General features: G+C 39.2%; 1 protein-coding gene across 18 annotated transcripts in view; it reads right to left on the bottom strand.

Annotated features, from left to right (window-relative positions):
• FMR1 (fragile X messenger ribonucleoprotein 1) overlaps positions 1 to 23,497 on the bottom strand; it is a 52,594-nt gene extending 29,097 nt beyond the window's left edge. For 5 of the 18 annotated variants that reach the window (XM_004478470.5, XM_004478484.5, XM_004478473.5 and 2 more), the window contains exons 1-2: positions 23,175 to 23,332; positions 2,358 to 2,410 (exon numbers count right to left, since the gene is read on the bottom strand). In XM_004478470.5, the coding sequence (XP_004478527.1) occupies positions 2,358 to 2,410; positions 23,175 to 23,225 (104 nt within the window). In that variant the 5' untranslated portion in view covers positions 23,226 to 23,332. The other 13 variants (XM_004478477.5, XM_004478469.5, XM_004478472.5 and 10 more) reach the window with 9 other exon arrangements.
• Between the last annotated feature and the right edge of the window lie 205 nt (positions 23,498 to 23,702).

The raw sequence follows: 23,702 nt of genomic DNA, 5'->3' as shown, positions 1-23,702 counted from the left end.
ACTGCTGAAGCAGTCGCTTCTGGGTTTTTTGGGAGTGTCTTATCAGCACATAGTGGTATCTGTCCTATGTATAATGTTAATGTTTTGCTAAAGGCTTTCTTAGTAAAATCTTATAGAGCAAAGTGCTAAGAGGTTGCTATTGTTGTTGTTAAGAGCTATTATATAAGACGGCTGGTAATTAAGTCAGAATTTGTGGAAATCGGATTAAGGCCTAAGTCAGACAACCCTTCCTTTGAATTCTTGTACAAAAACTATAATTTAAAAAATTGTCTTTACTTGAGAGAAGCCTTTTTATAATTATCGAAAATTACTTTTAACATACGTTTTTTCATTTGTTAATTATATAATAATGCACAGTATATATTTTTATATACTTCTAAAGAGGGAAACATTGCAATTCTTAAGTATATAATAAACATTTAAGTGCTTTATTAAAAAATGTGGAAAGTAAAAACAAAGCATCTAAAATAATCTAGTATTATAGTAACAGGAGTTTCTTCATGATTGAAAGGAAGGAAAGAATATAGTCTTAAGTTCTATTACTATAAAGCTTTCTTTTTTCTTAAGCAGAAAACCTCACAAAAAGGAAACACACAAGGAAGGGAAGAAAGAGGACTTTCGTAGCGACATATCAAATCCTGGTGCTGTGATAAAATTCAATATTATATCTCAAACATACTTCATGAACACAAGGAAAGAGAGTTTATACTCTAATTCAAATTCCCAGGATGACAGAAAGCTCAGAGATAATTTTTTATGCAGGAGATAATTAGGAGGTTCAAAGATGGGAAGAACTTTAAATTTATGGTAGAAACATGATTAAAAAACAAAGAAAACTGATATGATAAATCAATATATAAACTAGACACATTTTTAAATGCATAGAGGATCTGAGTGTTTGCTTAATATTTTAGATGAAGGACTACAGGAGAAACGAAAAGAGTGTAAATAAAGATAACTCTCCCTTTATGGGAAGCTCATTATTTACCTAGTGATGAGGATAAACAGATAAGAATATATGTAATTACAAGAAAAAAACAACTCTCCCAAGTTACCAAAGATTGCTCCATTAGGGGTGTGATGTAGAAATGCTTAAATGTTGTTCAGGGTGTAACTAAGGATATTTGAAATAGCAGAGGCAAGTCCTGCAACTTTTGGCCCTATGTATTCAGAAAAAGGTCTTCTATTATTCAAGCTTGCATCTCGGACTGAGATTATTAGTCTAGAGCTGGAAATAGGGTTGGGAACTTTAAATCTGTCACCCTGAATGTGTCCAAAGCACTCAAGGATACTATTTTGTTCTGTTGGGTAGACGAAAGAATGTGCGAACAGTCTAATTAAAAACAATTTTTTTAGAAGCAAGAATTGCTTATTGTTCAGTGTGTCTGGGTCATATACTATACTACTTTTTAACCACTTTACTGAGATAATTTCAAGTGCACAATTCTGTAGTTTTTAGTATATTCAGATATGTGCAACCATCATCAATTTTAGAACACCTTCATCACCTGAAAGAGAAATCCAGTACTCCTTAGATTTTACCCCTACTATCCCCCTGTATCTCTCAGCCCCAGGCAACCACTAATCTACTTTCTTCTCTATAGATCTGTGGCCTGCTTTTAATATTATTAACTCTCTTGGTACTTAAAAGCCAAAACATTATCATTGTTGACCATTTGTCAAAATTTGGTAAAATCCTAAGACCATGACCACATCTACCACTTTGCCTAAGGATTTTATATGTACTTTAGGATCTCAAATAACTACTATGAAAATAGCCAAAAGTACTTTAAAACGTTATAATCTACATTACTGAAGCTTTCGCATACTCAATGTTCCTAGCCCATAACTATTTTTATTTCCTCATCTAACAGAAAAAAAGCAGAAAAGATCAACTAGTGCAATCATTTTTTTAAAACAACGCTGATACAAAATAAGATAGTGTGTATCATGAATGTTTCCAGTAAAATATACCAGACAAGTAAAACATTGGTTTTAGATATAATATTGAAAAATTTGTAGATTGTTACCAGTACATATGAATGTCTTCATCTTCATATTTTAAAAGTTACATATATTCTTATCTAATCTCTCAATTAAAACAGAAGAATCTGGTTTAAAGACACATTTAAGGGGACTGAGATGCAAGGTTTTAGATTACAGGTTACACAAAAGGGATCTGAGGTCATTCCACTGGTTTAATGCTGAATTGTTCAGAACTTCCTGATCAGTAACATGAAGATCCATTCCTGAAAAACACTCGAAACTAGACTTTAATTTTTAAAATTGAAGGCTAAAAATAATTAGCAAAAAATATTAAAGAACCTGAACATTAAACACTATAACAGGAAACTTACTTGTTTTCAAATGCAACTGTTATTGAGTCTTCATGAACATCTTTTACAAATGCCTGTAAGAAAGACACCAGTTATTAACTTCTAAGCTTAAAGATCATTTTTCTATTTTTAGTTAAATTTTACAGATACCAAACATTATATGTTTAGAATAAAATAGGAACTTCAAATTAAAGTTTGGCTCTTTTTTGAGGACCATTCATTAATCACATGTACACTGCCACCTACTACATGCTAAGCCCTAGGAATCTAGTTAAACAAACAAAAACACCAAACAAAAACAGCTCCATAGAGTTCGGCATCCAATTGGAGAGCAACAAGTAAATGGAAAATTACAAGGCAGGTATTAAGTGCAGAGCTGGAGGCATACTTTAGGCCAACTTTACTAAAAACTAAAAAAACTTGTTCCAGAGTCATGTTAGCTAGTACAAAACTATTGCAACCTATCTTTTGTTACTTAATACAGTTTTAGGAGAATATAATAGTAAATGATTAAATATAATCACAAATGTATGTATACACAAGTACACTAAATTTGCTTTAAGAACCATATGCTGCAAATCCCACTAAATAGGCCAATTACCAGAGTTTAATTAAATTCTCAATCTCACAGGAGGATTATTTGGAAGGAAAAATAGTACTACAAAATAGAGGTTTAAATCTTTTAAAACTGATGACGCAACTGCTAGTCATTTTCAGAAAGACATAACAAAAAGTAATAGCTAACTAATTATCAAGAATTCTTTAATCAGCATGCTGTCCATAATGCTATAAAATTAAGTCTTTAATAGGTATAGAAAAGTAGTTTTTTGATAATTAGAGGAGTAGGATAAAGTGTAAAGAAACCCAAAGGGCTATAATTCATTTGAAAATGGATTGGAGAGATCTGAGCTTCTCACTCAAATTTGTTCTGTACATGTTTTTTTTCATTCAGTGGTTTCTCCCTGCCCACAGGATGGTAGCCGAACTCCTTTCCTGGCTGTAAAAGGCCCTTTACGATCTGGACTCCGCTGAGCTCTCCAAATTTTACCTTTCATATGAACCAACTACTTGTGTCATAATGTGTAGATTCTGGGCCTCTCTTTATCTCCATGTGCTGTTCCTTCTTTCCAACTGTCCTTACCCACTTTTCATCTATCCATCTACTATTATTACATTTGATATTGTCACTACTGACTGTAAAGAAGGATAAGACTGAAGCCAAAGAGACTTTAAAATATTCCAGGGGAGATCATAGAGGATCAGAACTAGGGCAGTGGTCAGAGATATTTAGGAGGAAAAGGATATGGAACATTCATAAATTAAAGTTAGCAGGAACCAATGACCAGTTGGATGTTGAACATGAAGGAGAGAAATCAAGGATAACACCATGTTTTCTAGAGTGAGGGGCTATGTGGTATCACCAACTGAGATAAAGAATGGAAGAATAGAATTAAGGGTAAAGATATAAAGTTCAGATTAAGACCATTACCCTCAGTACCCAGCACAATTTCTACTATACTGTAGGTACTAAATAAATGTGTTAAACAATTCCACGCAAATGTCTTGGTAAACTAACTGGTCCATGTCATGTCTTTAAAAAGATCAAGGTGGACTATAATGGTATCCAGATATTCTGCTTTACCCAAGATGGTTCATAGAGTATTAAGATGAGTTAAATTATTATTTTTAAGTTAAGCAGGTGCATATGTTGTTAGTTGCTGGTTTAAAGGGCAGAGGCAGGAACCTACATTTTCTTCCTATAATTTTTGTCTTGTCCCCAGTGCGCTAACGGGTTGTTTGCCTGTTAATTCAACAGCAACAGTGAGGCTTTGAGTTCAAGTGCAGGAATCGGTCCCTCTTAGGCTCTTAAATTTTATGGACTATGTCCTAAAAATTATGGAGAATGGAAAGAATATACCCCCCTCCCAATTTCTCCCTTTTCTCTATAGAATGGCTAACACCAAAATTAACAATCTGCTTTTGGGGGTGGGATTAGAGGGGGTGGGATTAGACAAGTGACTAAAGCAGAACTCCTATGTGGAAACAATGCCTTATTCACCAAGAGGGACCATTAGATTCTGTCTTCATCCTTGTTTAAATTTTATAATGTCTGCACGTCTTGGCAGTAATTAGTATTAGTTCCTTACTGCCTAGCATATCCTGAAAACGTTAAATACTTTAACATTCAGAACCTTGTTACAGCTGGGAGAAGAACTAGTCTCACTAAATCAGGTGTCCTTTCAATACTGTTGCTATTTCCTAAAACTTCAGTATCCACCATGGTAGCCATTGGTCACATGTGGCTACTTACTTTTAAATTAGCTAAAATAAAATAAAATTAAAATCATCACCCCAGTCATACTCACCACATTTCAAGTGCTCAATAGCCACATGTGGTTAGTGGCTACTGTAGTGGACAGAGCAGAAAGAGAACATCAACAGAGAAAATTCCATTGGACAGGATAACTTTATAACACTTTAAATCTGGGGGTCTGTTTTTAGAACTACCCTAAAAACAATCTAAAAATCAGACTCACAACTTCATTCCTATATTTTTATTTTTTTTTCTATTTGCCAAAAACAGTTAACTGTTTTTGAAGATTTTTTGTTGTTGTTGTTGTTGTTGGCCAAAATCAGTTATTGAGTTTAACCATACTCATTCACTACATTTGCCTATTTCCTAAAATCAAACATGTCCTTAAAGGAGGAAGATTTGCAACTGTTGTGACTATTCAAAAAACAAACACTATTTTACAGGCTCTGAAAGCAATTCCAGATGCAGAGTGTCAGAGACAGTTTGAATAATCATCAGAGTCTCCCAGGGCCACTGCCTATCAGTTAATGAAGCTTATCAGTATGTGGAAGTTGTGGATGTTGTGGATGTTACATGATTGTTTCAAAATCAGTCATTTTTGGTCAGAGCCTGCATATTAACTGAATATAGAAGGTATGCAATACCTTCTTCTTGCTACTTCAGTAAGTGGAATAAAATTAACAAACTGGAGGATTATGGGAAGATGGTGACAGACTAACAGGCAGAGCCAAAAGCTCTCACCAAAAAACAACCCCCAAAAAAACAAAAACAGAGAAAGAGTCAAAAGCTGTCCAAGGGATCTGCTCTGGGGGTCAGCAGGCCAGGACAGTACTACACAACTTCCAGAATGGTAAGGGACAGAGACAAGCTGAAACAACAAACATGAGTTACCAAGCCCCTGTGGTGGCCATGAAGGGTTCCCCTCCCCCACCCCCAAGATACTAAGCTGGGGTAAAACCCCTGATTAACTACAGCCAGCTGAGAGGAAATCAGACATCTTCCTGCCTGTCAGCTGTTTCAAGGGAAAAGGGAGGGGAGGCGGGGTGCTTTTTTCTTCAGTGAATTTGGCCAGCAGAGCCTGCTCTGAATCTCCAATCTGGAGATTCAACAGAGGAACACAGGAAAGGTGAGACGGAAACACCTCCGTGAAAGGTGCGTTGACTACCACCATCTGCTGGCCGTTCTGGAAATTGCATGGCCAAAAACTTCGTGCTCTCTGTATCCAACCGGAAAGGAAATCTGCACCCCACTAGTGAGTCTCTGGCCTGATTTTGAAAACTTAAACTGGGCCATTTTAAAGACTGAGAATAAGTCAAACCAAATATCAAAGAAGAGCTGTGAAAATAAAATAAACAAGAAAGAAATTAGCCATCAGAGTAAATTCACCAACATATTCAGATGCCTACACATCAGCAAAAAATTACAAGCCATATTAAGAAACAGGAAGAGATGGCTCAGCGAAAAGAACAAACCAAATATCCTGAAGAGATACAGGATTTAATACAATTAGTGATAATCACATAAGTCTCCTAGATCACTTCAAAGAATTTAAAGAAAGTATGACTAAAGAAATAAAGGATATTAAGATGACACTGGGACAGCAAGAAAAACAATTTGAAAGTGTGCAAAGAAAAGCAACAGACCTTATGAGAAGGAAAGACACGATGGATAGGATTAAAAATACATTGATGCTGCTGTTAACATGGGTGTGCACACACCTGTTTGAGTCCCTGGTTTCAGTTCTTTTGGGCATATACATAGAAGGGGGATTGCCAGGTCATGGAATTTCTTTACTTAACTTTCTGAGGACTTGCCAAATTTTTTTCCAGAGACTGCATAATTTTACATTCCCACCAAGGATGAGTGAATGTTCCTATTTCTCCTCATTTGTAAATTTTCCATTTTTTAAAGGAAGTAGCCATTCTAGTTGCGTGGAAGATGCCGTATCATTGTACTTTTGGTTTGCATTTCTCCAAAGGCTAATGCTTTCTTTTTCTGAATATTTGTGTATCTTCTTTGGAGAACTGTCTATTAAAGTATTTTGTGCAATTAAAAAAAAATACATTAGAATCACATAAGAGCAGATTTGAATTGCCTGAAGACAGAATTAGTGATTTTGGAAACAGAAAATCTGAACTGGAAAAGAAGAGAACAGAACAAGAAGAGAATCGGAAAAATGGAACAGAATCTCAAGGAACTGAAGACAACGTGAAATGCACAAACATTCACATTATTGGTGTCCCAGAAGGAAAAGAGCATGGAAAAGGGGCAAAAAGAATATCTGAGGAGATAATGATTGAAAAACTCCCCAACACTTATGAAGGACATAAATATCAATATCCAAGAAGGACAATAACACCCCAAACAGAATAAATCAGAACAGACATACCCGGAGAAACCTACTATTCAGAATGACAACTATCAGAAATAGAGGATTCTGAAAGCAGCAAGAGAAAAGCAAAGGATCACATACAAGGGAAAGATTAAGCACCAACCTCTTATCAGAATCCATGGAGGAGACAAGAAAGTGGTATGATGCATTTAAGGTACTGAAAAAGAAAAAAATGCCAAACAAGAATTCTGTATCTGGCAAAATCGTACTTCAAAAATGAGGGCAAGTTCAAAGTCTTCACTGACAAATAAAAACTGATAAGAATGTTACCAAAAGACCAGATTTGCAAGAGATACTAAAGGGGGTACTGCAGCTGGAAGGAAAAAACATGGGCAAAAGATTTGGAAAAGAGTTTAGAAATGAAGATTATTAGGAATGGCAAACTAAAGGCTAAGAAGACAGACAACAGAACAGAGAACACAACAGAGAACCAAAAGACAAAATGGATAAAGTAATGCTTTTACAGTAGTAACACGGAATGTTAATGGCTTGAACTCCCAAGGAAAAGACACAGACTGATAGAATGGATAAAAATATGTGAGCCACCTATATGTTGTCTACAAGAAACCCACCTTAGACTTAGGGACACAACTACGTTAAAAGTGAAAGGTTGGAAAAAGGTATTGTATGCAAATAGTAACCAAAAAAAGAACTGGACTAGACTAGATAAATGTAAAATAACAAGATTATAGTATATGAATAATAATTACTCAGTGCGACTGGCAAATTATTCCTGTGATCAGTATTCTGTAATTTTTTTCATACAAAATAAACACTTGCTTTTAACTGAGGAGGGGTGGAGAAGAGATATTTTTGGATACTTTATTATTTTTCTTTAACCCTTCTTATTCATACTCTATTTTTTTATTTTTAAAATATTTTTTCATTACTTTTTAATAGCTCACTGTCTTCTTTAGGAGGCACTGGGAACCAATCCAGGGACCTCCCATGTGGTAGGTGGGATCTCAGTCACTTGAGCCACATATGCTCCTCCCCACCTTTTCCCCCATACTCTCTAAAAAAATCTATCTGGATCAATAATGATTTAGGATGACTACTGCTGAACAAGATTTTGAGTTTTTGTGCCTCATAAAATTATGACTTGGCAAACTGGTATTTGCTGTAATTCAGTCCAACATGATGTGAGGAATTCCCAAATAGGAATTTGATTATACAGACAGAATTATGGCCTAAATGGAAACTAAATAACTAAACAAATAATTTATTTCATTATGTCCAATAGTTAGAGCTGTAATATAAAAATTAGAATTTTGCTATAATTTCTATTATACCTGAATTATTTACATTTATAAATGTTGCCAAGCTAATTTTTAAAATAATTATTATAATAAATCTAACCTGGCCTTCCCTCTTTTAAAATTTGTAAGTTCTTTCAATCTATTTCACAATTTTACTATAAAGGACTTTCTAACAGCTAAAAAAAAGGCACTGATTATACACTTTGGATAGATCATATGGTATGTAAATACATCTCAATAAAACTGCATAATAAACAAATAAATGTGCAAGAACAGCCAAAAATAGCAGCTATGTCCAACAGGGGAAATAGACTGAGAGGTGAAGAAAGACCTCGTTTGTCTGTTATTATTATTGAAATAATGAAAATGCTCTAATGGTGATCAAAGTGATGCATGTACAACTGTGTGATTATACCAAATATTATCGATTGCACACTTTGGATGAATTGTGTGCTTTATAAATATGTATCATTAAAATTTATCTGTTAAAAAAAAAAACTAAGAAAGCCTCATGAGCTGTCTCCGGCTGCATACATTCACCCTAAGGACATATACCTTCTGTGATTCCTAAGGCCTTGTACTAAACAGTCACTTTCAACAAGTCTTCCTGCTTCTCATCATACTTTTTAACAAGTGTTTAAGGTTCTTTCTTTCTTCCCACCCCACCCCCCATTGTTTGCGCTTGCTGTCTGCTCTCTGTACTGATTCACTATGTGCTCTTCTGTGTCTGTTTGACTTCTCTTCTCGTCTTTCTCTTTAGGCAGCACCAGCAACGGATCCTGGGACATTCTGGAGTGGGAGAGAGGCACTCAATGGCTTGCACCACCTCAGTTCCCTGGTCTGCTGCATCTCTCATTGTCTCTTCTCTGTGTCTCTTTTTGTTGCATCATCTTGCTGTGCCAGCTCTCTGCGGAGGCCGGCTCGCCACGCGGGCCAGCTTGCCTTCACCAGAAGGCCCTGCAAATCGAACCCTGGACCTCTCATATGATAGATGGGAGCCTAATCACTTGAGCCACATCTGCTTTCCTCATCATACTTTTTCCAAGAATCCTCCTTCTGGCCCCACCCGTTCCTCACCCTAACACTCTTACTCTTGCTCCCTTGCAGCCTCTAAAACACTAACACCCCACCCACCAATAACTGGGAACATTCCACTTTGCTGTAAGCCCTACCCATCCACATCAAGCAAAGTTGTGTTGGGGGAGACAACAGGCTAAGGGGATTTCTTAGAGGTTTCAAAATGCAGGCTTAAAGGGTTGCAATGAATGCAGGGAGGGAGATGCACTATTGGAGGAAGGCTTGGACTCTCACAGGCATCAGTAAGAATTTTGCTGTGAATCAGACCTGGGTTCGAAATCTTAGCCCTACCACATAGCAGTGGGACTCTCAGAGTAGTGATCTCTGGGTCTCAGATTCCTCTTCTACCAGTAATGAATAGATACAGGGGAACGGAACCTCACCCCCAAGGTTGTTATAAGAATCATGAAATTACATGTCTCAAGTGTCTGGGAGGCACTAAATAAATGAGAGAGAAAGCAGAGAGGGGCACATTTTATAAAAGATGGGGAATCATAAATGCAGTTGCATCTAGAGGCAAGATCTATCCCAACTAAAGAACACTGTTATAAAAGCTTTAAGAATTGGGACAGAAGAAAGGGATGCTTCCACGAAGATACTGCATACTTAAAGTTTATTTAGACTCTAGGAAGGAAAAAAATGTGGTAGAAATCTTTGTGGGTTGAGAAAGGTGACAAAGTACTGTTAACACCAAGACAGGCTCCTTATTAGGGGGGATTAACAGGAAAACCAAAACCATAATGGAACCACCAAGATGGTGGCAGAGGAAGTAGCTCCTAGTATCAGCTCCTGCTACAGGGCAGTTAGTAAACACCCAGAGCTATCTGGAGGTAGCTGAAGCACCTGTCTGGGGGCTCTGGGAGACCAGAAGAGCATCCTGCAACATACTAGAAGGAATGGAAAGAGGAGACTGCCCATCTACATAAAAGACTCATTAAGTAGAGGGCTCCACACCGTGGAAACCGGTGCCCATCCTCCACTGGAGGTATAAGCTGCCTCTGCAGCTGTTCCGCAGCTGGAATTAAAAGCTCCACTTGTCAAAAAGTGGGAGGAAGAGACGGTTGAGCACCAAATTCAGCTATTGATGAGTAAATTCAACGGGCTAAAGTATAATCCTGAGAACAGCTAAAGTTTGAGCCTGTCCAAGCCAGAAAGAGGCCGGTAGCCGCCATTTTAACTTTGCACCAGGCACAAGGGGAAGTGGCGTGGACTGAAAATCACAGTGCTGGTGGGGACCCGCTTCTTTCCATCCAGATCAGACTGAAGCTCTAGCCTAGGCCCCAGCCCCACCTCCAGTAGGGAGGAAGCTGGGGAACCTGCACCAGCGTCTCTGGGAAATTACTGGCCAAGGTGCGAGGCTGGTGATCATCCTACTTTGGCAGCACAAGCTGCCCCAGGAGCTATTCTGTGGCTGGAATCTGAAGTTCCATTTCCCAAAAACAGGGGAGGAGGAGACAGCTGGCCACCGATTTCAGGTACTGATTGGTGGATTCAGCTGGCTAGACTATAACCCTAAGTACAGCTAAAGTTTGAAGTTGTCCCAGGTCAGAAAGAGGCCAGTGGCCGCCACATTGACAATGCTCCCAGCATGAAGGGAAGCCAGGTTGACCGAAAATCACAGTGATGGTAGGAACCCGTTTCTTTCCCTCAGATCAGCCTGCAGCTCCAGCATAGGCATCAGCCCAACTTCTGGCAGGGAGGAGGCAGGTAGGCCCTGCACGAGCCTATCCAGGTAACTACAGGTACATTTGGCTGGCACAGACTGAATAATCGAAGTCTATTGGGGCAAGCATGGTCATCTTGGACCCACACTGCATAGATTGCTGTCCACACCTGCAGCTCCCTCCCCACCCCAGGAAGGGGAGAAAGGGGCGTGAAGCTTCATCAGTCTCTCTGGGTAACTACAGTCTAGGCCTGTACGACCTGGATTATTCCACAGCTGTGACTCTGTGCCCAACCCTGGCAAAGTAAAAAGTTAAGAGAAGCTTCATTAGTCCCTGGGGTAATGAGGGCAGCTTGAGCCTCCACAGCTTATTGCACCAACTACATCCTTGGTTCCTGCTGCACAATCAGCAAGGGAGAAATGGCAGAAACCCCTAAACTAGAGAGAAAAACTACACCCAGAATCAATACTCTAGTAAGCCAAGTGCCAAGACACCAACAAAAAAATTACAATCCACACAAAGAAATAGGAAGATATGGTCCAGTAAAGGAACAAGATAAGCCTCCGGATGACATAAAGGAGTTGAGACAACTGGTAATAGATGTTCAAACAAATCTCCTTAATATATTCAATGAGATGGCTACAGATATTAAGGATATTAAGACACTGGGGGAAATGGATGTGGGTCAACCAATTGCGCTCCTGTCTAAGATACAGGAGGTCCATGGTTTGATGCCCAGGGGCTCCTGGTGAGGGCAAGCTGGCTCATGTGATGAGCTGGCCCATGCAGAGTGCTGGCTGACGCAGGAATGCCGCCCCATGCAGGAGTGCTGGCTGACGTGGAGAGCTGGCGATGCAACAAGAGACATGGGAGAGAAAATAAGAAGATGTAGCAGAACAGGGACTTGAGGTGGTGCGTGAGAGTAATCGCCTCTCTCCCACTCCGGAAGATCCCAGGATAGGTTCCCAGAGCTGCCTAATGAGAATACAAACAGACACAGAAGAACACCCAGTTAATGGACACAGAGAGCAGATAATGGGGGACGGGAGAGGGGAGAGAAATAAATAAGTCTTTAAAAAAAAAAAAGACATTGGATAAGCACAAAGATGAATTTGAAACCATACAAAGAAAAATAGCCAATCTTATGGGAATGACAGGCACAATAAATGAATTTTTAAAAAAACATTGGGGGAAACGGACTTTGGCCCAGTGGTTAGGGCGTCCGTCTACCATATGGGAGGTCCGCGGTTCAAACCCCTGGCCTCCTTGACCCGTGTGGAGCTGGCCATGCGCAGTGCTGATGCGCGCAAGGAGTGCAGTGCCACGCAAGGGTGTCCCCGCGTGGGGGAGCCCCACTCGCAAGGAGTGCACCCGTGAGGAAAGCCGCCCAGCGTGAAAAGAAAGAGCAGCCTGCCCAGGAATGGCGCCGCCCACACTTCCCGTGCCGCTGACGACAACAGAAGCGGACAAAGAAACAAGACACAGCAAATAGACACCAAGAACAGACAACCAGGGGAGGGGGGAAATTAAATAAATAAATAAAAATCTTAAAAAAAAAAAAAAAAAAAAAAAAAACATTGGAATCACATAATAGCAGATTTGAGGAGGCAGAAAAAAGGATTGGTGAGCTTGAATAAATGGCCTCTGAAATGTGAACATACAAAAGAACAGATGAAGAAAAGAATGGAAAAATTTGAACAACGTCTCAGGGAACTAAATGACAGCAAAAGACGGACAAACATACATGTCATGGGTATCCCAGGAGAAGAAAAGGGAAACGGGGCAGAAGGAATGTTTGAAGAAATAATGGTAGAAAATTTCCCAATCCTACTGAAGGACATAGATATCCATTCCAAGAATCACAACGTACTCCCATCTGAAAAAATCTGAATAGACCGACTCTGAGACACATACTCATCAGAATGTCAAATGCCAAAGACAAAGAGAGAATTCTGAGAACAGCAAGAGAAAAGCCATACCTAACATATAAGGGATACCCAATAAGATAAGTGCTGATTTCTCACTAGAAACCATGAATGCAAGAAGACAGTGGTGTTATATATTTAAGATACTACAAGAAAAAAACTTACAGCCAAGAATCTTATATCTAGCAAGATTGTCTTTCAAAAATGGGGGCAATATTAGAATATTTACAGATAAACAGAAACTGAGAAAATTTCTAAGCAAGAGACCAGATTTTCAGGAAATTCTAAAGGGTGTGCTAGAGCCTGAAAAGAAAAGAAAGGAGAAAAGCCTAGTAGAAGGTCTAGAAATGAAGATTATATTAATAAAAGTAACTACAAGTGTCAAGAGTGATGAAAATAAAATGACAGATAAAAAGTCCATCAGCATTTTTTTTAATTGAAAGCACAATTACCAATTATTTTGAAGGGTAAGGGGTCCTGAATAGCCAGAAAGATCTTAAAATGGAAAAGCGAACTCTCCTCTCTAGACTTTAATTACCTAGCTATAGTGGTAAAAACACCGTGGTATTGGGATAAAGACAAACACACAGACCAATGGAACCAAACTGATGGTTCAGAAACAGACCCTCACATGTATGATGAAGTGATTTTTGACTAGCCTGTGAAACCCACGCAGCTTGGGCAGAACAGTCCATTCAACAAATAGTGCTGAAAGAACTGGATATCTATAGCCAAAAGAAGGAAATGGGACCCCTATCTCACACTTTATCCAAAAATTAACCCAAAATGGATCAAGAACCTAAAAATAAAAGCAATAGCCATAAAGCTTCTAGAAGAAATTGTAGGAAAATATCTTCAAGACCTGGTGGTGATAGATTCCTAAAGGAGATAAGAGGAGGACTGAGATGGACTACTGATGTTTAATATATGTAGCAGTTTTAATTAGCTTGACTGTAAAAGTGTGGAAATATATAGAGTGGATGGTAACAAATAGTGAGTAACAACTAGTTTATTAATGGGGATGTGACTGAAAATGGTAGTCTAGGTATGTAAATTCCAATTAACAGAATGCTAGAGAATATTGAAGGAACAGAACAGCACAGTAAACCAAGAGGTGGATGAGAATTGATGGTACAGATGCAAGAGTGTCCTTTGTTAGCTAGAGCAAATGTACATCACTATTGCAGGGTGGTGAGAATGTGGAGAAGCATGGGAAAGATACAACTGGAGTGACATATGGACTGTGGTTAGCAGTAAAATAATATTCTTGCATCTATGCCAAAGATGTACTGTGTTGATAATAGGGCAGTATGGAAAATGTGTGCCAAATGTACATTACGAACATGGTAACAATCAGATGATATACTATTTGTAACAAATGTGCCACTGTGGTGTGCTGATAGAGGGGTACTGTTTGGGAAATCTGCATATGTCATGATTTTTAAAATAAATTTACAACTTGTCATAAAAAATATATTTAAAAAATAATAAGAGGGTGGGTTTGGGGAAAAATATAACAAATATAAGATAAGGACTGTAATTGGTAATAAGATTTTGACAATATTCTTTCATAATTTGTAACAAACATCTCACAACAATTCAAGGTGTTGGTGGAGGGTCGATGTATGGGACCCTGGTATGATGTCATGCATGTCTGCTTTTTAAGTTCACAACTTTTATTATACACGTATTGTTTACATATATCCATATATAAATGAAATAAAGATAATAATGGAGGGGTTGGGGGAAAATACTTTGGTTAGTAGTAATATTTGACAATGCTTTTTAACCATAGTTAAAAAGGTTTAACAACAATGTAAGGTAATAGTGGTAGGGGGAGGTGAGAGAGTCCTGTATGAAGTTCACAACTATTACTGTATACTTATTGTTTATGTATGTTTATGTATGACTGATATACTTCAATAAATTAAAAAATAAAATAAAACAAAAACAAAAAACAACCCCAACTTAAGGGAAACTGGGTCAAATAGGCAATCACAAAATCATACTTACCAAGTACACAATGACTAGGGACATCCAATTCAAACATTACAATACCAGAATTGATAAAACAAGGAAGTCCATCCCTATTTGGTTAAACTTTTACTCCTCCAGTATCCCCCCACTCCCCTTAGCTTAGTAAACTCTCTCTCAAACATGAGCTGCTGGTGACAAGTGAGGTCATTGTGCATAGAAATGTCAATGTAAGCTCCTGACTAACACTGAATGTAATTACTACTTGGCCATCATCAGTAGGCTTCTCTCATTTACTGAAGACAGGAGATGTAGTGCTTTAATAATTCTCATTATAGGCAACTTAGAGCATTGCAAAATACGCATCATAAAGATAATGTGCAGGTGATAGAGGATAAGGACATATGGATTGCAATAAAATAAGATTCAAACCCAAGGCTTCATATATAAAACTTGTTATTACTTTGTCACCCTTTGTATTTGGACACTAATAATGTGAGGGAATAAACAATCAGAAAGGGGAAAGTACAATAAACTTCATCAACGCTCCTTCCAACCACAGATCACGTCTAAGAATACTCAATTTCATTTGATTGTTTACCACTAATTCTAGGACAAATACAACTCTTTCTGGCTCTCCATGACCCAAGGACAATACAGAATCCAAGTACAGAGACAACAGTATTAATTGAGTCAATTAACTTTTGGGTGCCAGGACAAATAGCCAACAGAGAGGTGATGATGGACAAGTACCATACCAAGGAAGTGAGAGAGTCTACAACTGCAAGCAAGAGAGTCTCATCCACTGGCCCTATGGAAACACAGCCCCCTCTCAATTAGAGGTGGAGTGGACATCACCACCTCAGAATCCTCAGGAATAGGGAATGAATGATGGACTAAAGTAGATTTACTGGTATTCTACCATAGACTTATTGTGATTCTAGCAATGGACAAAATCGTATCATTGATGTGGAGGCAGTGACTACAAGAGGTACTGAGGGCAGGAAAAGGGAAAAACAGGAGTAATATGGGGGCATTTTGGGGACTTGGGAATTGTCCTGAATGACACTGAACCAAAAGATACATGCCATTATAAACTTTTCATAACCTACAGATTTGTGTGGGAGTGTATACTAAAATGTAAACTTTAATCCACGCTTAGTGGCAATGCTCCAAAATGTGTTCAATTACAATGAATGTACTTCACTAATCAAGAAATGTTGTTAATGTGAGAAAATGTGGGAAGTGTGGTGAATGGGGCATATGGGAATGCTCTATATTTTTATATGATATTTGTATAATGTAAGTATCCTTAAAATTTTTTTTAAATAAAATTTTAAAAAATTAACTTTTGGGTGCTTTGGTTCTTATGAACTCCCAACATAATAAAAGCAAATTTCATAGCAGGGTCAAAGATTTCTAGTTTTATTTTTCTTTAATAAACATTCATAGAAATATAGGATAGTATGTCAAGATGCAAGAATTAATAAAAAAAAGGGAATCTGATACACAGACTGAATATTTCATGACATCTTTGTATCCAGTAAATAATGCTAACATAAACTGCAACTGTAGCTACTGAGTGCTAAGGCAGTGTTACAGTAAAAAACACAATCAAAAGTTACAATGAAATGTAAAAATGAGCAGGATCCAAAATGTATTCATCAAATGCAATGTATGTGCCACACTGTTGAAAGAGGCTGTTGATGTGGGAGGGAGTGAGAGTGGGGTGGGGAGTGAGGTATATGGGAACCTCATATTTTTTAATGTAACTTTTTGTGTGATCTATGTATCTTTAAAAAAAGACTGAAAACATTAAAAAAAATAAAATAAAAATGAGCAGGAAATCAAATCAAACTATTTTTTTTCAAGCTCAATGTCATCATTTTAAAACATAAGACTGTCTGGTTTCATGTTCCCAGATCTGACCCTTAAGAATTCTGTGACATCTAACCTCTCTGTACATCAACATCCTCATTTATAAAGTGGGAATAAGAGTACCTCAGAAATATGGGGGATGACGAAACTAATTAGCAGAGGTAAAGTACCTAAAACAGTGCCTGGCACCTAGAAAGCACTCAGCACCTGCTAACTATTATCATAATTATGGTCTTGGTCATCTCGTGAAGCACATTCCTATAAATGGGCAGGAATCAAAAATCCACTTACTATGCCATTGAAATGTGCACTTAGTAAATAATTTGGAGATTATCAGAATACTGAGAAAGTCTTGAGTAAAGAGTGCAAAAATGCAGTTCAAAAGGAAAGAAAAAACCATCACTGTTTCTACAAGGATACTAAATACTAAAAAGGTATATTCCATAAAGGCATTCCTGGGTGCATCCTTCCTGACACATCCCCCCACCACTGACACCCTACACCAGTGATCCTCCCCTGCCATAACTGTAACTTTTCTGTAATTCAACACCCCCAAAAAGGAAGGCCAAAAAACCACTTTCTTACATAGTGCCTTTCATCATCATAAGATCTGTTATCTTTTATGTATATTTACAATTTCTTCTGTATGTTCCCCCAGTAGTTTTTTTTCTTACTTTATTTTCAAAGAAGCTTTAAGTTACAGAAAAGTCACATTGAAAATATAGGGGATTTTCATATACCCCACCATCTTCCCCTTTCACATTTCCCCCTATCAATAACCTCTTACATGAGAATGGTTCGTTTGTTACAATTGATGAACAAATATTGAAGCACTGCTAGAAGCCATGGTCAACAGTTTACATTCTGCACTATACAATTTTACAGGTTTTTACAAAATGTTTAATGGCCCATATCTGTCACTGCAAAGTCATGCAGAACAATTCCAATGCCCTAAAAATGCCGTATGTTCCACCTAGTCTTCCCTCCCCCACCCCTCAGAAACTATGATAACCACTAAGTTTCAATTTTTCAATAATAAGGTTCATATTTACAAAGATTAATATTGAGGGCTTGACATACTGGTCTGTTTCCTACGTATCTGAGCAATTATTGTGGTCATGGGGTGTTATCTCAGTGGGTGGAAACCCACAGAATAACCAACAAAACATTAAATTCCCATCCTCGGGAGTTCTGCTACATTCTCTAATAGTGTAGCAAGAATCTCTGTAGTACATAGGCTGTGCCTAGGTAAAGAGGACAAACCAGTACATGAGACCCTTGATATTGATGCTTGTACTTAAAACGTTATTCCAGTAAAACTGAAACTTAGCCTAGTAATACATATTGCCTAAGAGTTACCTCCTGAAAACCTCTTTGTTACTCCAATGTGGTCTCTCTCTAAGCCAAACTGAGCATATAAGCCCACTGCCTTCCCCCATCCCACCCCACCCTGGTGTGGGACATGACTCCCAGGTATGAGCCTCCCTGGCAATGAGGGATTATTGCCAAGTGCCAACTAGCTAGATCTTGATCAAAAGGGACAAGGATTAAATGCAAATGAGCTTTTAGAGCTAAGAGATTTCAAAGTGAGTCAGGAGGTCATTCCAGAGGTTACATTTATGCACATCTTAGGAGGACCTGACAGACTGGCACAGTAAACATTGCCTTTTTTTTTTTTTAAGATTTATATATTTATTTATTTATTTTCTCTCCCCTCCCTCCCCCATCCCAGTTGTCTCTTCTCTGTCTGTGTCTATTTGCTGCGTGTTCTTCTTTGCCCGCTTCTGTTGCTGTCAGCAGCATGGGAATCTGTGTTTCTTTTTATTGCGTCACCTCGTTGTTTCAGCTCTCCGAGTGTGCGGAGCAATTCTTGGGCACTGGATGGCTCTCCTTATGGGGTGTACTCCTTGCGCATGGGGTTCCCCTATGCAGGGACACACAGGGCACTCCTTGCTCCACACAGGTCAAGAAGGCCTGGGGTTTGAACCGCGGACCTCCCATGTGGTAGGCGGACGTCCTAACCACTGGGCCAAGTCCACTTCCTAGTAAATATTGCCTTAAGAAGGGGTGCTCCTTAGGTCTCTAGAGACATCTGGACACTATAGGCAGGGCATGCAACTCCAGGAAACCGGCACTCTATCGTGGGTATTACCTTGAAATTATATGTTAACCCATCTCCCCAATGTAACAGCATTACGCTCATTCATAATTTTCCTTCATATGGTCCTTCTGCTTCTTTTATTTAAACCTATAATTAGCACTATACTGGTTAAATATATGTCCCAGAGACTTAAAATTTTCAGTCTGTTCATATGTCAGTTGAGCCCTGAATGCCAGCAGACTTGCAGCCAACACTGGACTCATCCAGGACAACGAACAAAATGATGATGATCATCAACGTCCATCACCAAAAAAACGGAGCATATCTACAACTGCAAGCAAGGCAGTTCCGTTCATCTGCTCCATGGGATCTAAGTCCCCTCTGAATCAGCAGCAGAGTGGGCATCGCCATCCCGAAATCCTCAAGACTGAGGAATGAGCAAGCATAAGGGGAGAATGCAAACAATGGACCAAAGTAGACTTATTATTATTGTAGTAATGGAAGAACCTGTAACAATGATATAAAGACAGTGGTCTCCCATCCAAGTATTAACTAGGCCCAATCCTGCATAGTTTCTGAGATCAGATGAGATGGGGCATGTTCAGGGTGGTATAAACAGTGGTCACCAGAGGTTCTGAGGGAAGGAGAGGGAAGAAGAGGTCTAACATGAGACATTTTGGGGACATTGGAATTGTTCTGCATGGTACTGCAATGACAGATACAGGCCATTACACATCTTGTAAAAACCTTTGAAGTTATATGGGGCAAAGTATAAACCATTATGTAAACTATAGACCGCGGTTAGTAGCAATGCTTCAATGTGTGTTCAACACTTCCAACAAATATGACACTGATGAAAGATTTTATGAATACGGGAAAATGTGAAAGGGGCAAGAGGTGGGGTATACGATATTTTCAATGTAGCTTTTATGTAATCTAGAATATCTTTAAAAATAAAGAAAAAAAAGTTATAGACTCTGGAAAGGAATGAAAATGTGGTTGAATTGTTTGAGTAATTCACTTCCTCGAAGTACAAAATAACACCTGCATACAGACTTGAGAAAACAGGACTAGTAAACCTCATGCAAGTTTATTTGTAGAAAAACACTCATTCTGTCAGTCTATGTAGTAGAAATGACATTTTAGGCCAATAATGTCTTTACTTAAAAGAAAATCCCTCAATTGTTCATCATTTAATCAAATGTCGCTGTTAACTACCATAATACTACTCATGAAATGGAAATCTCTTTCCTAGGATACCAAAATTAAAAAAAAAAAAAGATACAATAGAGTATAATAAAAATGCAATCTAGCATAATTATACCATATGATGAATCAAGTATCAGCGCTGTATTTTAGAAAATTAAAATGTCTTGCATCTTATGTTTCCATACTGGTACATAAAACCCAGGACTCTTAAGATATATTAGTACATTCATATTGGAGTTATATTCATTTTGCTTCTAAAATGGAGTTAATTCATTACTATTCTCAACACATAAAAACTCCCAGTTCAAAGAAACAACCTTACTTTGGGCAGATGCCCCTAGAATAGACATCTTATTCTAACATTTGTGTAGGAAATTCTTTGTAAAAAGTTTGTGAGGCATAATTCAGAGTATCATCATGTCTTAAATAATGTAAGGTTATATAAGCAGTACCTGGGACTTTTTCTAAGTCAAAGAAATAACTAAGCATAAAAGTAGTGGCACTGTTAATTACTAACTAGTTTTCAAGTTTTTAAGAATGAACAACAGAGGAAAAATACAGGGAACCTTTACAATCTTGAGTTTGGGTTTCATGGTTCTGTTAATTCTGAATCCTGAGCTTGAGTTATTTTCTAGAGAAAAAAAAATAAAACTGTTACTAACATATAAGCTATCTTGTTTATATTGCAAACTTGGACTATGTGCTCAGAAGAAGGAGAATTGTCCTTTGCAATGTGGTGGGTAGGAAAATCAAAGTCTATACAATTATACTGAAGTAGTTTGATTTGCTTACTTTCTAAAGGCTTTTCTATCAATTTGATGAACAAGGTTCCTACTTCGCTTCATAAATGCATCATATTGCTCCATAGTAGTTCATTTTTAATTGGTCTTTCCTGTCCATCCCTAGGACACAATGATAAGCAACTGTTTACTTTTGCTCTACTTTTAAAACTCAGAGCAATATTATGTATCAGATAAAAATTAAAACTTTTTTCATTACAGAAACTTTTTTCCACCAATATATACCATTTCAGGTTTTCTTAAAGTAAACTAAATGAAAACACAATAGCAATTTCTCTACAAGCATTTGTTCAAGTTTTACCCTGCCCCCCAAGGAACTATAGAAAATCCATTCTTTTTAAATTCACCTTCAAATTAAGCTACTTTGCTAAAAAATAAATAAATAAAAAGGGGGAGGGACTTAATAGCAAAGATGAAAGGCATTTCTTATAGTCCAGTTTGCAAGCAATAAACTTCTGGAGCAAATCATGTGTTACTGGAAGAGAACAACAAATACCTCAAGACCAGGATATGCTACTTGCCCTCTGTGACAAGCAAACTCCACTAAAAAGCAGTAAGGGTGAAGTCCAATATTATAAGCTGATATCAAAGATCAATTAGAATACTGATCAATCATTAGACCCTACTTATATGTATATTATGGTTAGCTCCACACATCTAGTGACCGAAACTACAAATTCTGGAACCAGAACTAATGTATACAAAAAATGCAACCAAAATTTTGACTGCAGAGTCAACTGAAACAATTTTATTGTGGTGAGACCCTGTTAATATAAATGCTGGATTGTTTCTTAGACTCCTTTTACAGCAAAACTGGAGCAGTTTACACACTCATTTATGAAACAGATCTATCTCCACATGTCCCTATTAAATTGGTCAACATATATGTTAAATTGTTTACATTAACTGTTTGCTTCCCTATGGCTAAACAAGTCTCCTTTGAAACAGTTATCCTAGAATCAACTTTTGAATTCTGTTGGACAATGGCAATAACTATTTTCCATGCTTCCTTCCATGTGCACCGTCTATTGACAAAATACTGTAAGATGGGACATTACAGAAGTAATACAGATATAGCCAAGCGGAAACGAAATTTTAGAGATTAATAGAACCACAGTTTACATATCAACAAACACACTGAGAACATCAAAATGTTATTTTTAATCTTGCTTTTAAAAAATGTAAGATGCCAGTTGATTCCCAATGGCGTAAATTTAAAAAAAATCATTAATGCCTATGTGAAACCTCCACAAAACAGTCCTCTGCAACATTATAAATTAAAAGATAGTGAAGTACTTAGAGCACAAAACAAATATTTCAAACACTCAAGTTTTTAAAATTCCCTAGTAATAACAAGCTCTCAATTTCCTTAAGTTTCATGGCATATATTCAGGTCTTTGGGGACTTAAATTTTTTAAAAGGGGCCAGCAGAACTGCTCCTGTTTTTAGATGCTAAAGCATTTGTATTCCTGAATTCACCCAAGTTAAAAAAAAAAAAAATTAAAGGGAGGGAGAGGCAGCGAAGATGAAAAATTACAACTTCTTCTGCAATGCACTGTCCAGATAGATAATTCTGAAACTTTGGAGTCTAAAAATCTCTTCTGAAATCCACAAAGAGAGACCACTCAAGATCTGATGCCATTGTGATTTGGTACTGACACAAGCCTCTTGCTACTCCTTTCTCACACCCCTTGCCCAAAGCAGCGGAGCTCTCCCAAGTCCCAATGCTGGACCGGAAAAGAGAAGCAAAGGAGACCTCACAACCTCTTTCCTAGGCAAAAGGTGGCCAGACCGAAGCGCCCCCGCTCCTCAACAACTACCCACACATCAGGCCTGGATGCCACTGAGAGAGGATATTCAGGAAAAGAGAAATAAGCCATCGCCGTCACTTCACGCGGATTCCGGCCCTTCCCGCCGAGATCTTGTACCTGCCGCCCGCCCGGGCCCACCCCCAGCTCTCCCTGGCTGAGTGGCTTTGGCCCCGAAAGGGAGCTTTCTCCCTGCGGGTTTCTCCTTCCTACAGGCGCTGGGGCCCCTAGCAGGAGAAGGCGCGGGGCGGAGGGGAGTCCTGCAGGCCCCGAGTCCGGTCATTCCCTCCCAAACAACATCCCGCTGAGCGCGCCCCGGCCCCCCCACCCCGGGCGCGACGCTCGGGAAGAGGGCCCCAGGCCTGCCTCCTGTCGAGGCTGGGAAGAAAAAGGAGGGAAGGGAGGGTGGCGATGGGGCCTGCCCGAGAGCCAAGTACCTTGTAGAAAGCGCCATTGGAGCCCCGCACTTCCACCACCAGCTCCTCCATCTTCTCGTCGCCCCTGCTCGCGCCGGGAGCCCGCCCCCGGGAGGTGGGCTGCGGGCGCTCGAGGCCCTGCCGCCGCCGCCGCCGCGCTCCCGCACGCCCCCCGGCAGCGGCGCCGCCGTCACCGCCCGCGCTCTCCGTCGGCTCGCGGCCCCTCACCGGAAGTGAAACCGAAACGGAGCCGAACGCTTGACTGAGGCCGAACGCCCGGCTGCTCCGCGTGTAAACAGTGAAACGGCGTCATGTGACCGGCGCCGCCCCTCCCCCCGCCGGCTAGGCCCCTCGGCCCCGCCCTTTTCCTCCAGAGCGCGAGCGCATGCGCGGTGCGGGGGCCCGGCTGGGGTTCCGGGCCAACGTCGGGCGCGCGGGCTCGGCGTGCGCGGGGGATGACGGAGGGCAGGAGGCGGGAAGGCGGGAAGGCGGGAAGGGCGGCGACGGGTCTCGCCGCTGGCCGAGCTTGCGCCGCTTCACCAGAGCGCC

Source organism: Dasypus novemcinctus, chromosome X, assembly GCF_030445035.2.
Source record: "Dasypus novemcinctus isolate mDasNov1 chromosome X, mDasNov1.1.hap2, whole genome shotgun sequence".
Taxonomy (NCBI): domain Eukaryota; kingdom Metazoa; phylum Chordata; class Mammalia; order Cingulata; family Dasypodidae; genus Dasypus; species Dasypus novemcinctus.
This window is presented reverse-complemented; position numbering and strand designations above follow the sequence as displayed.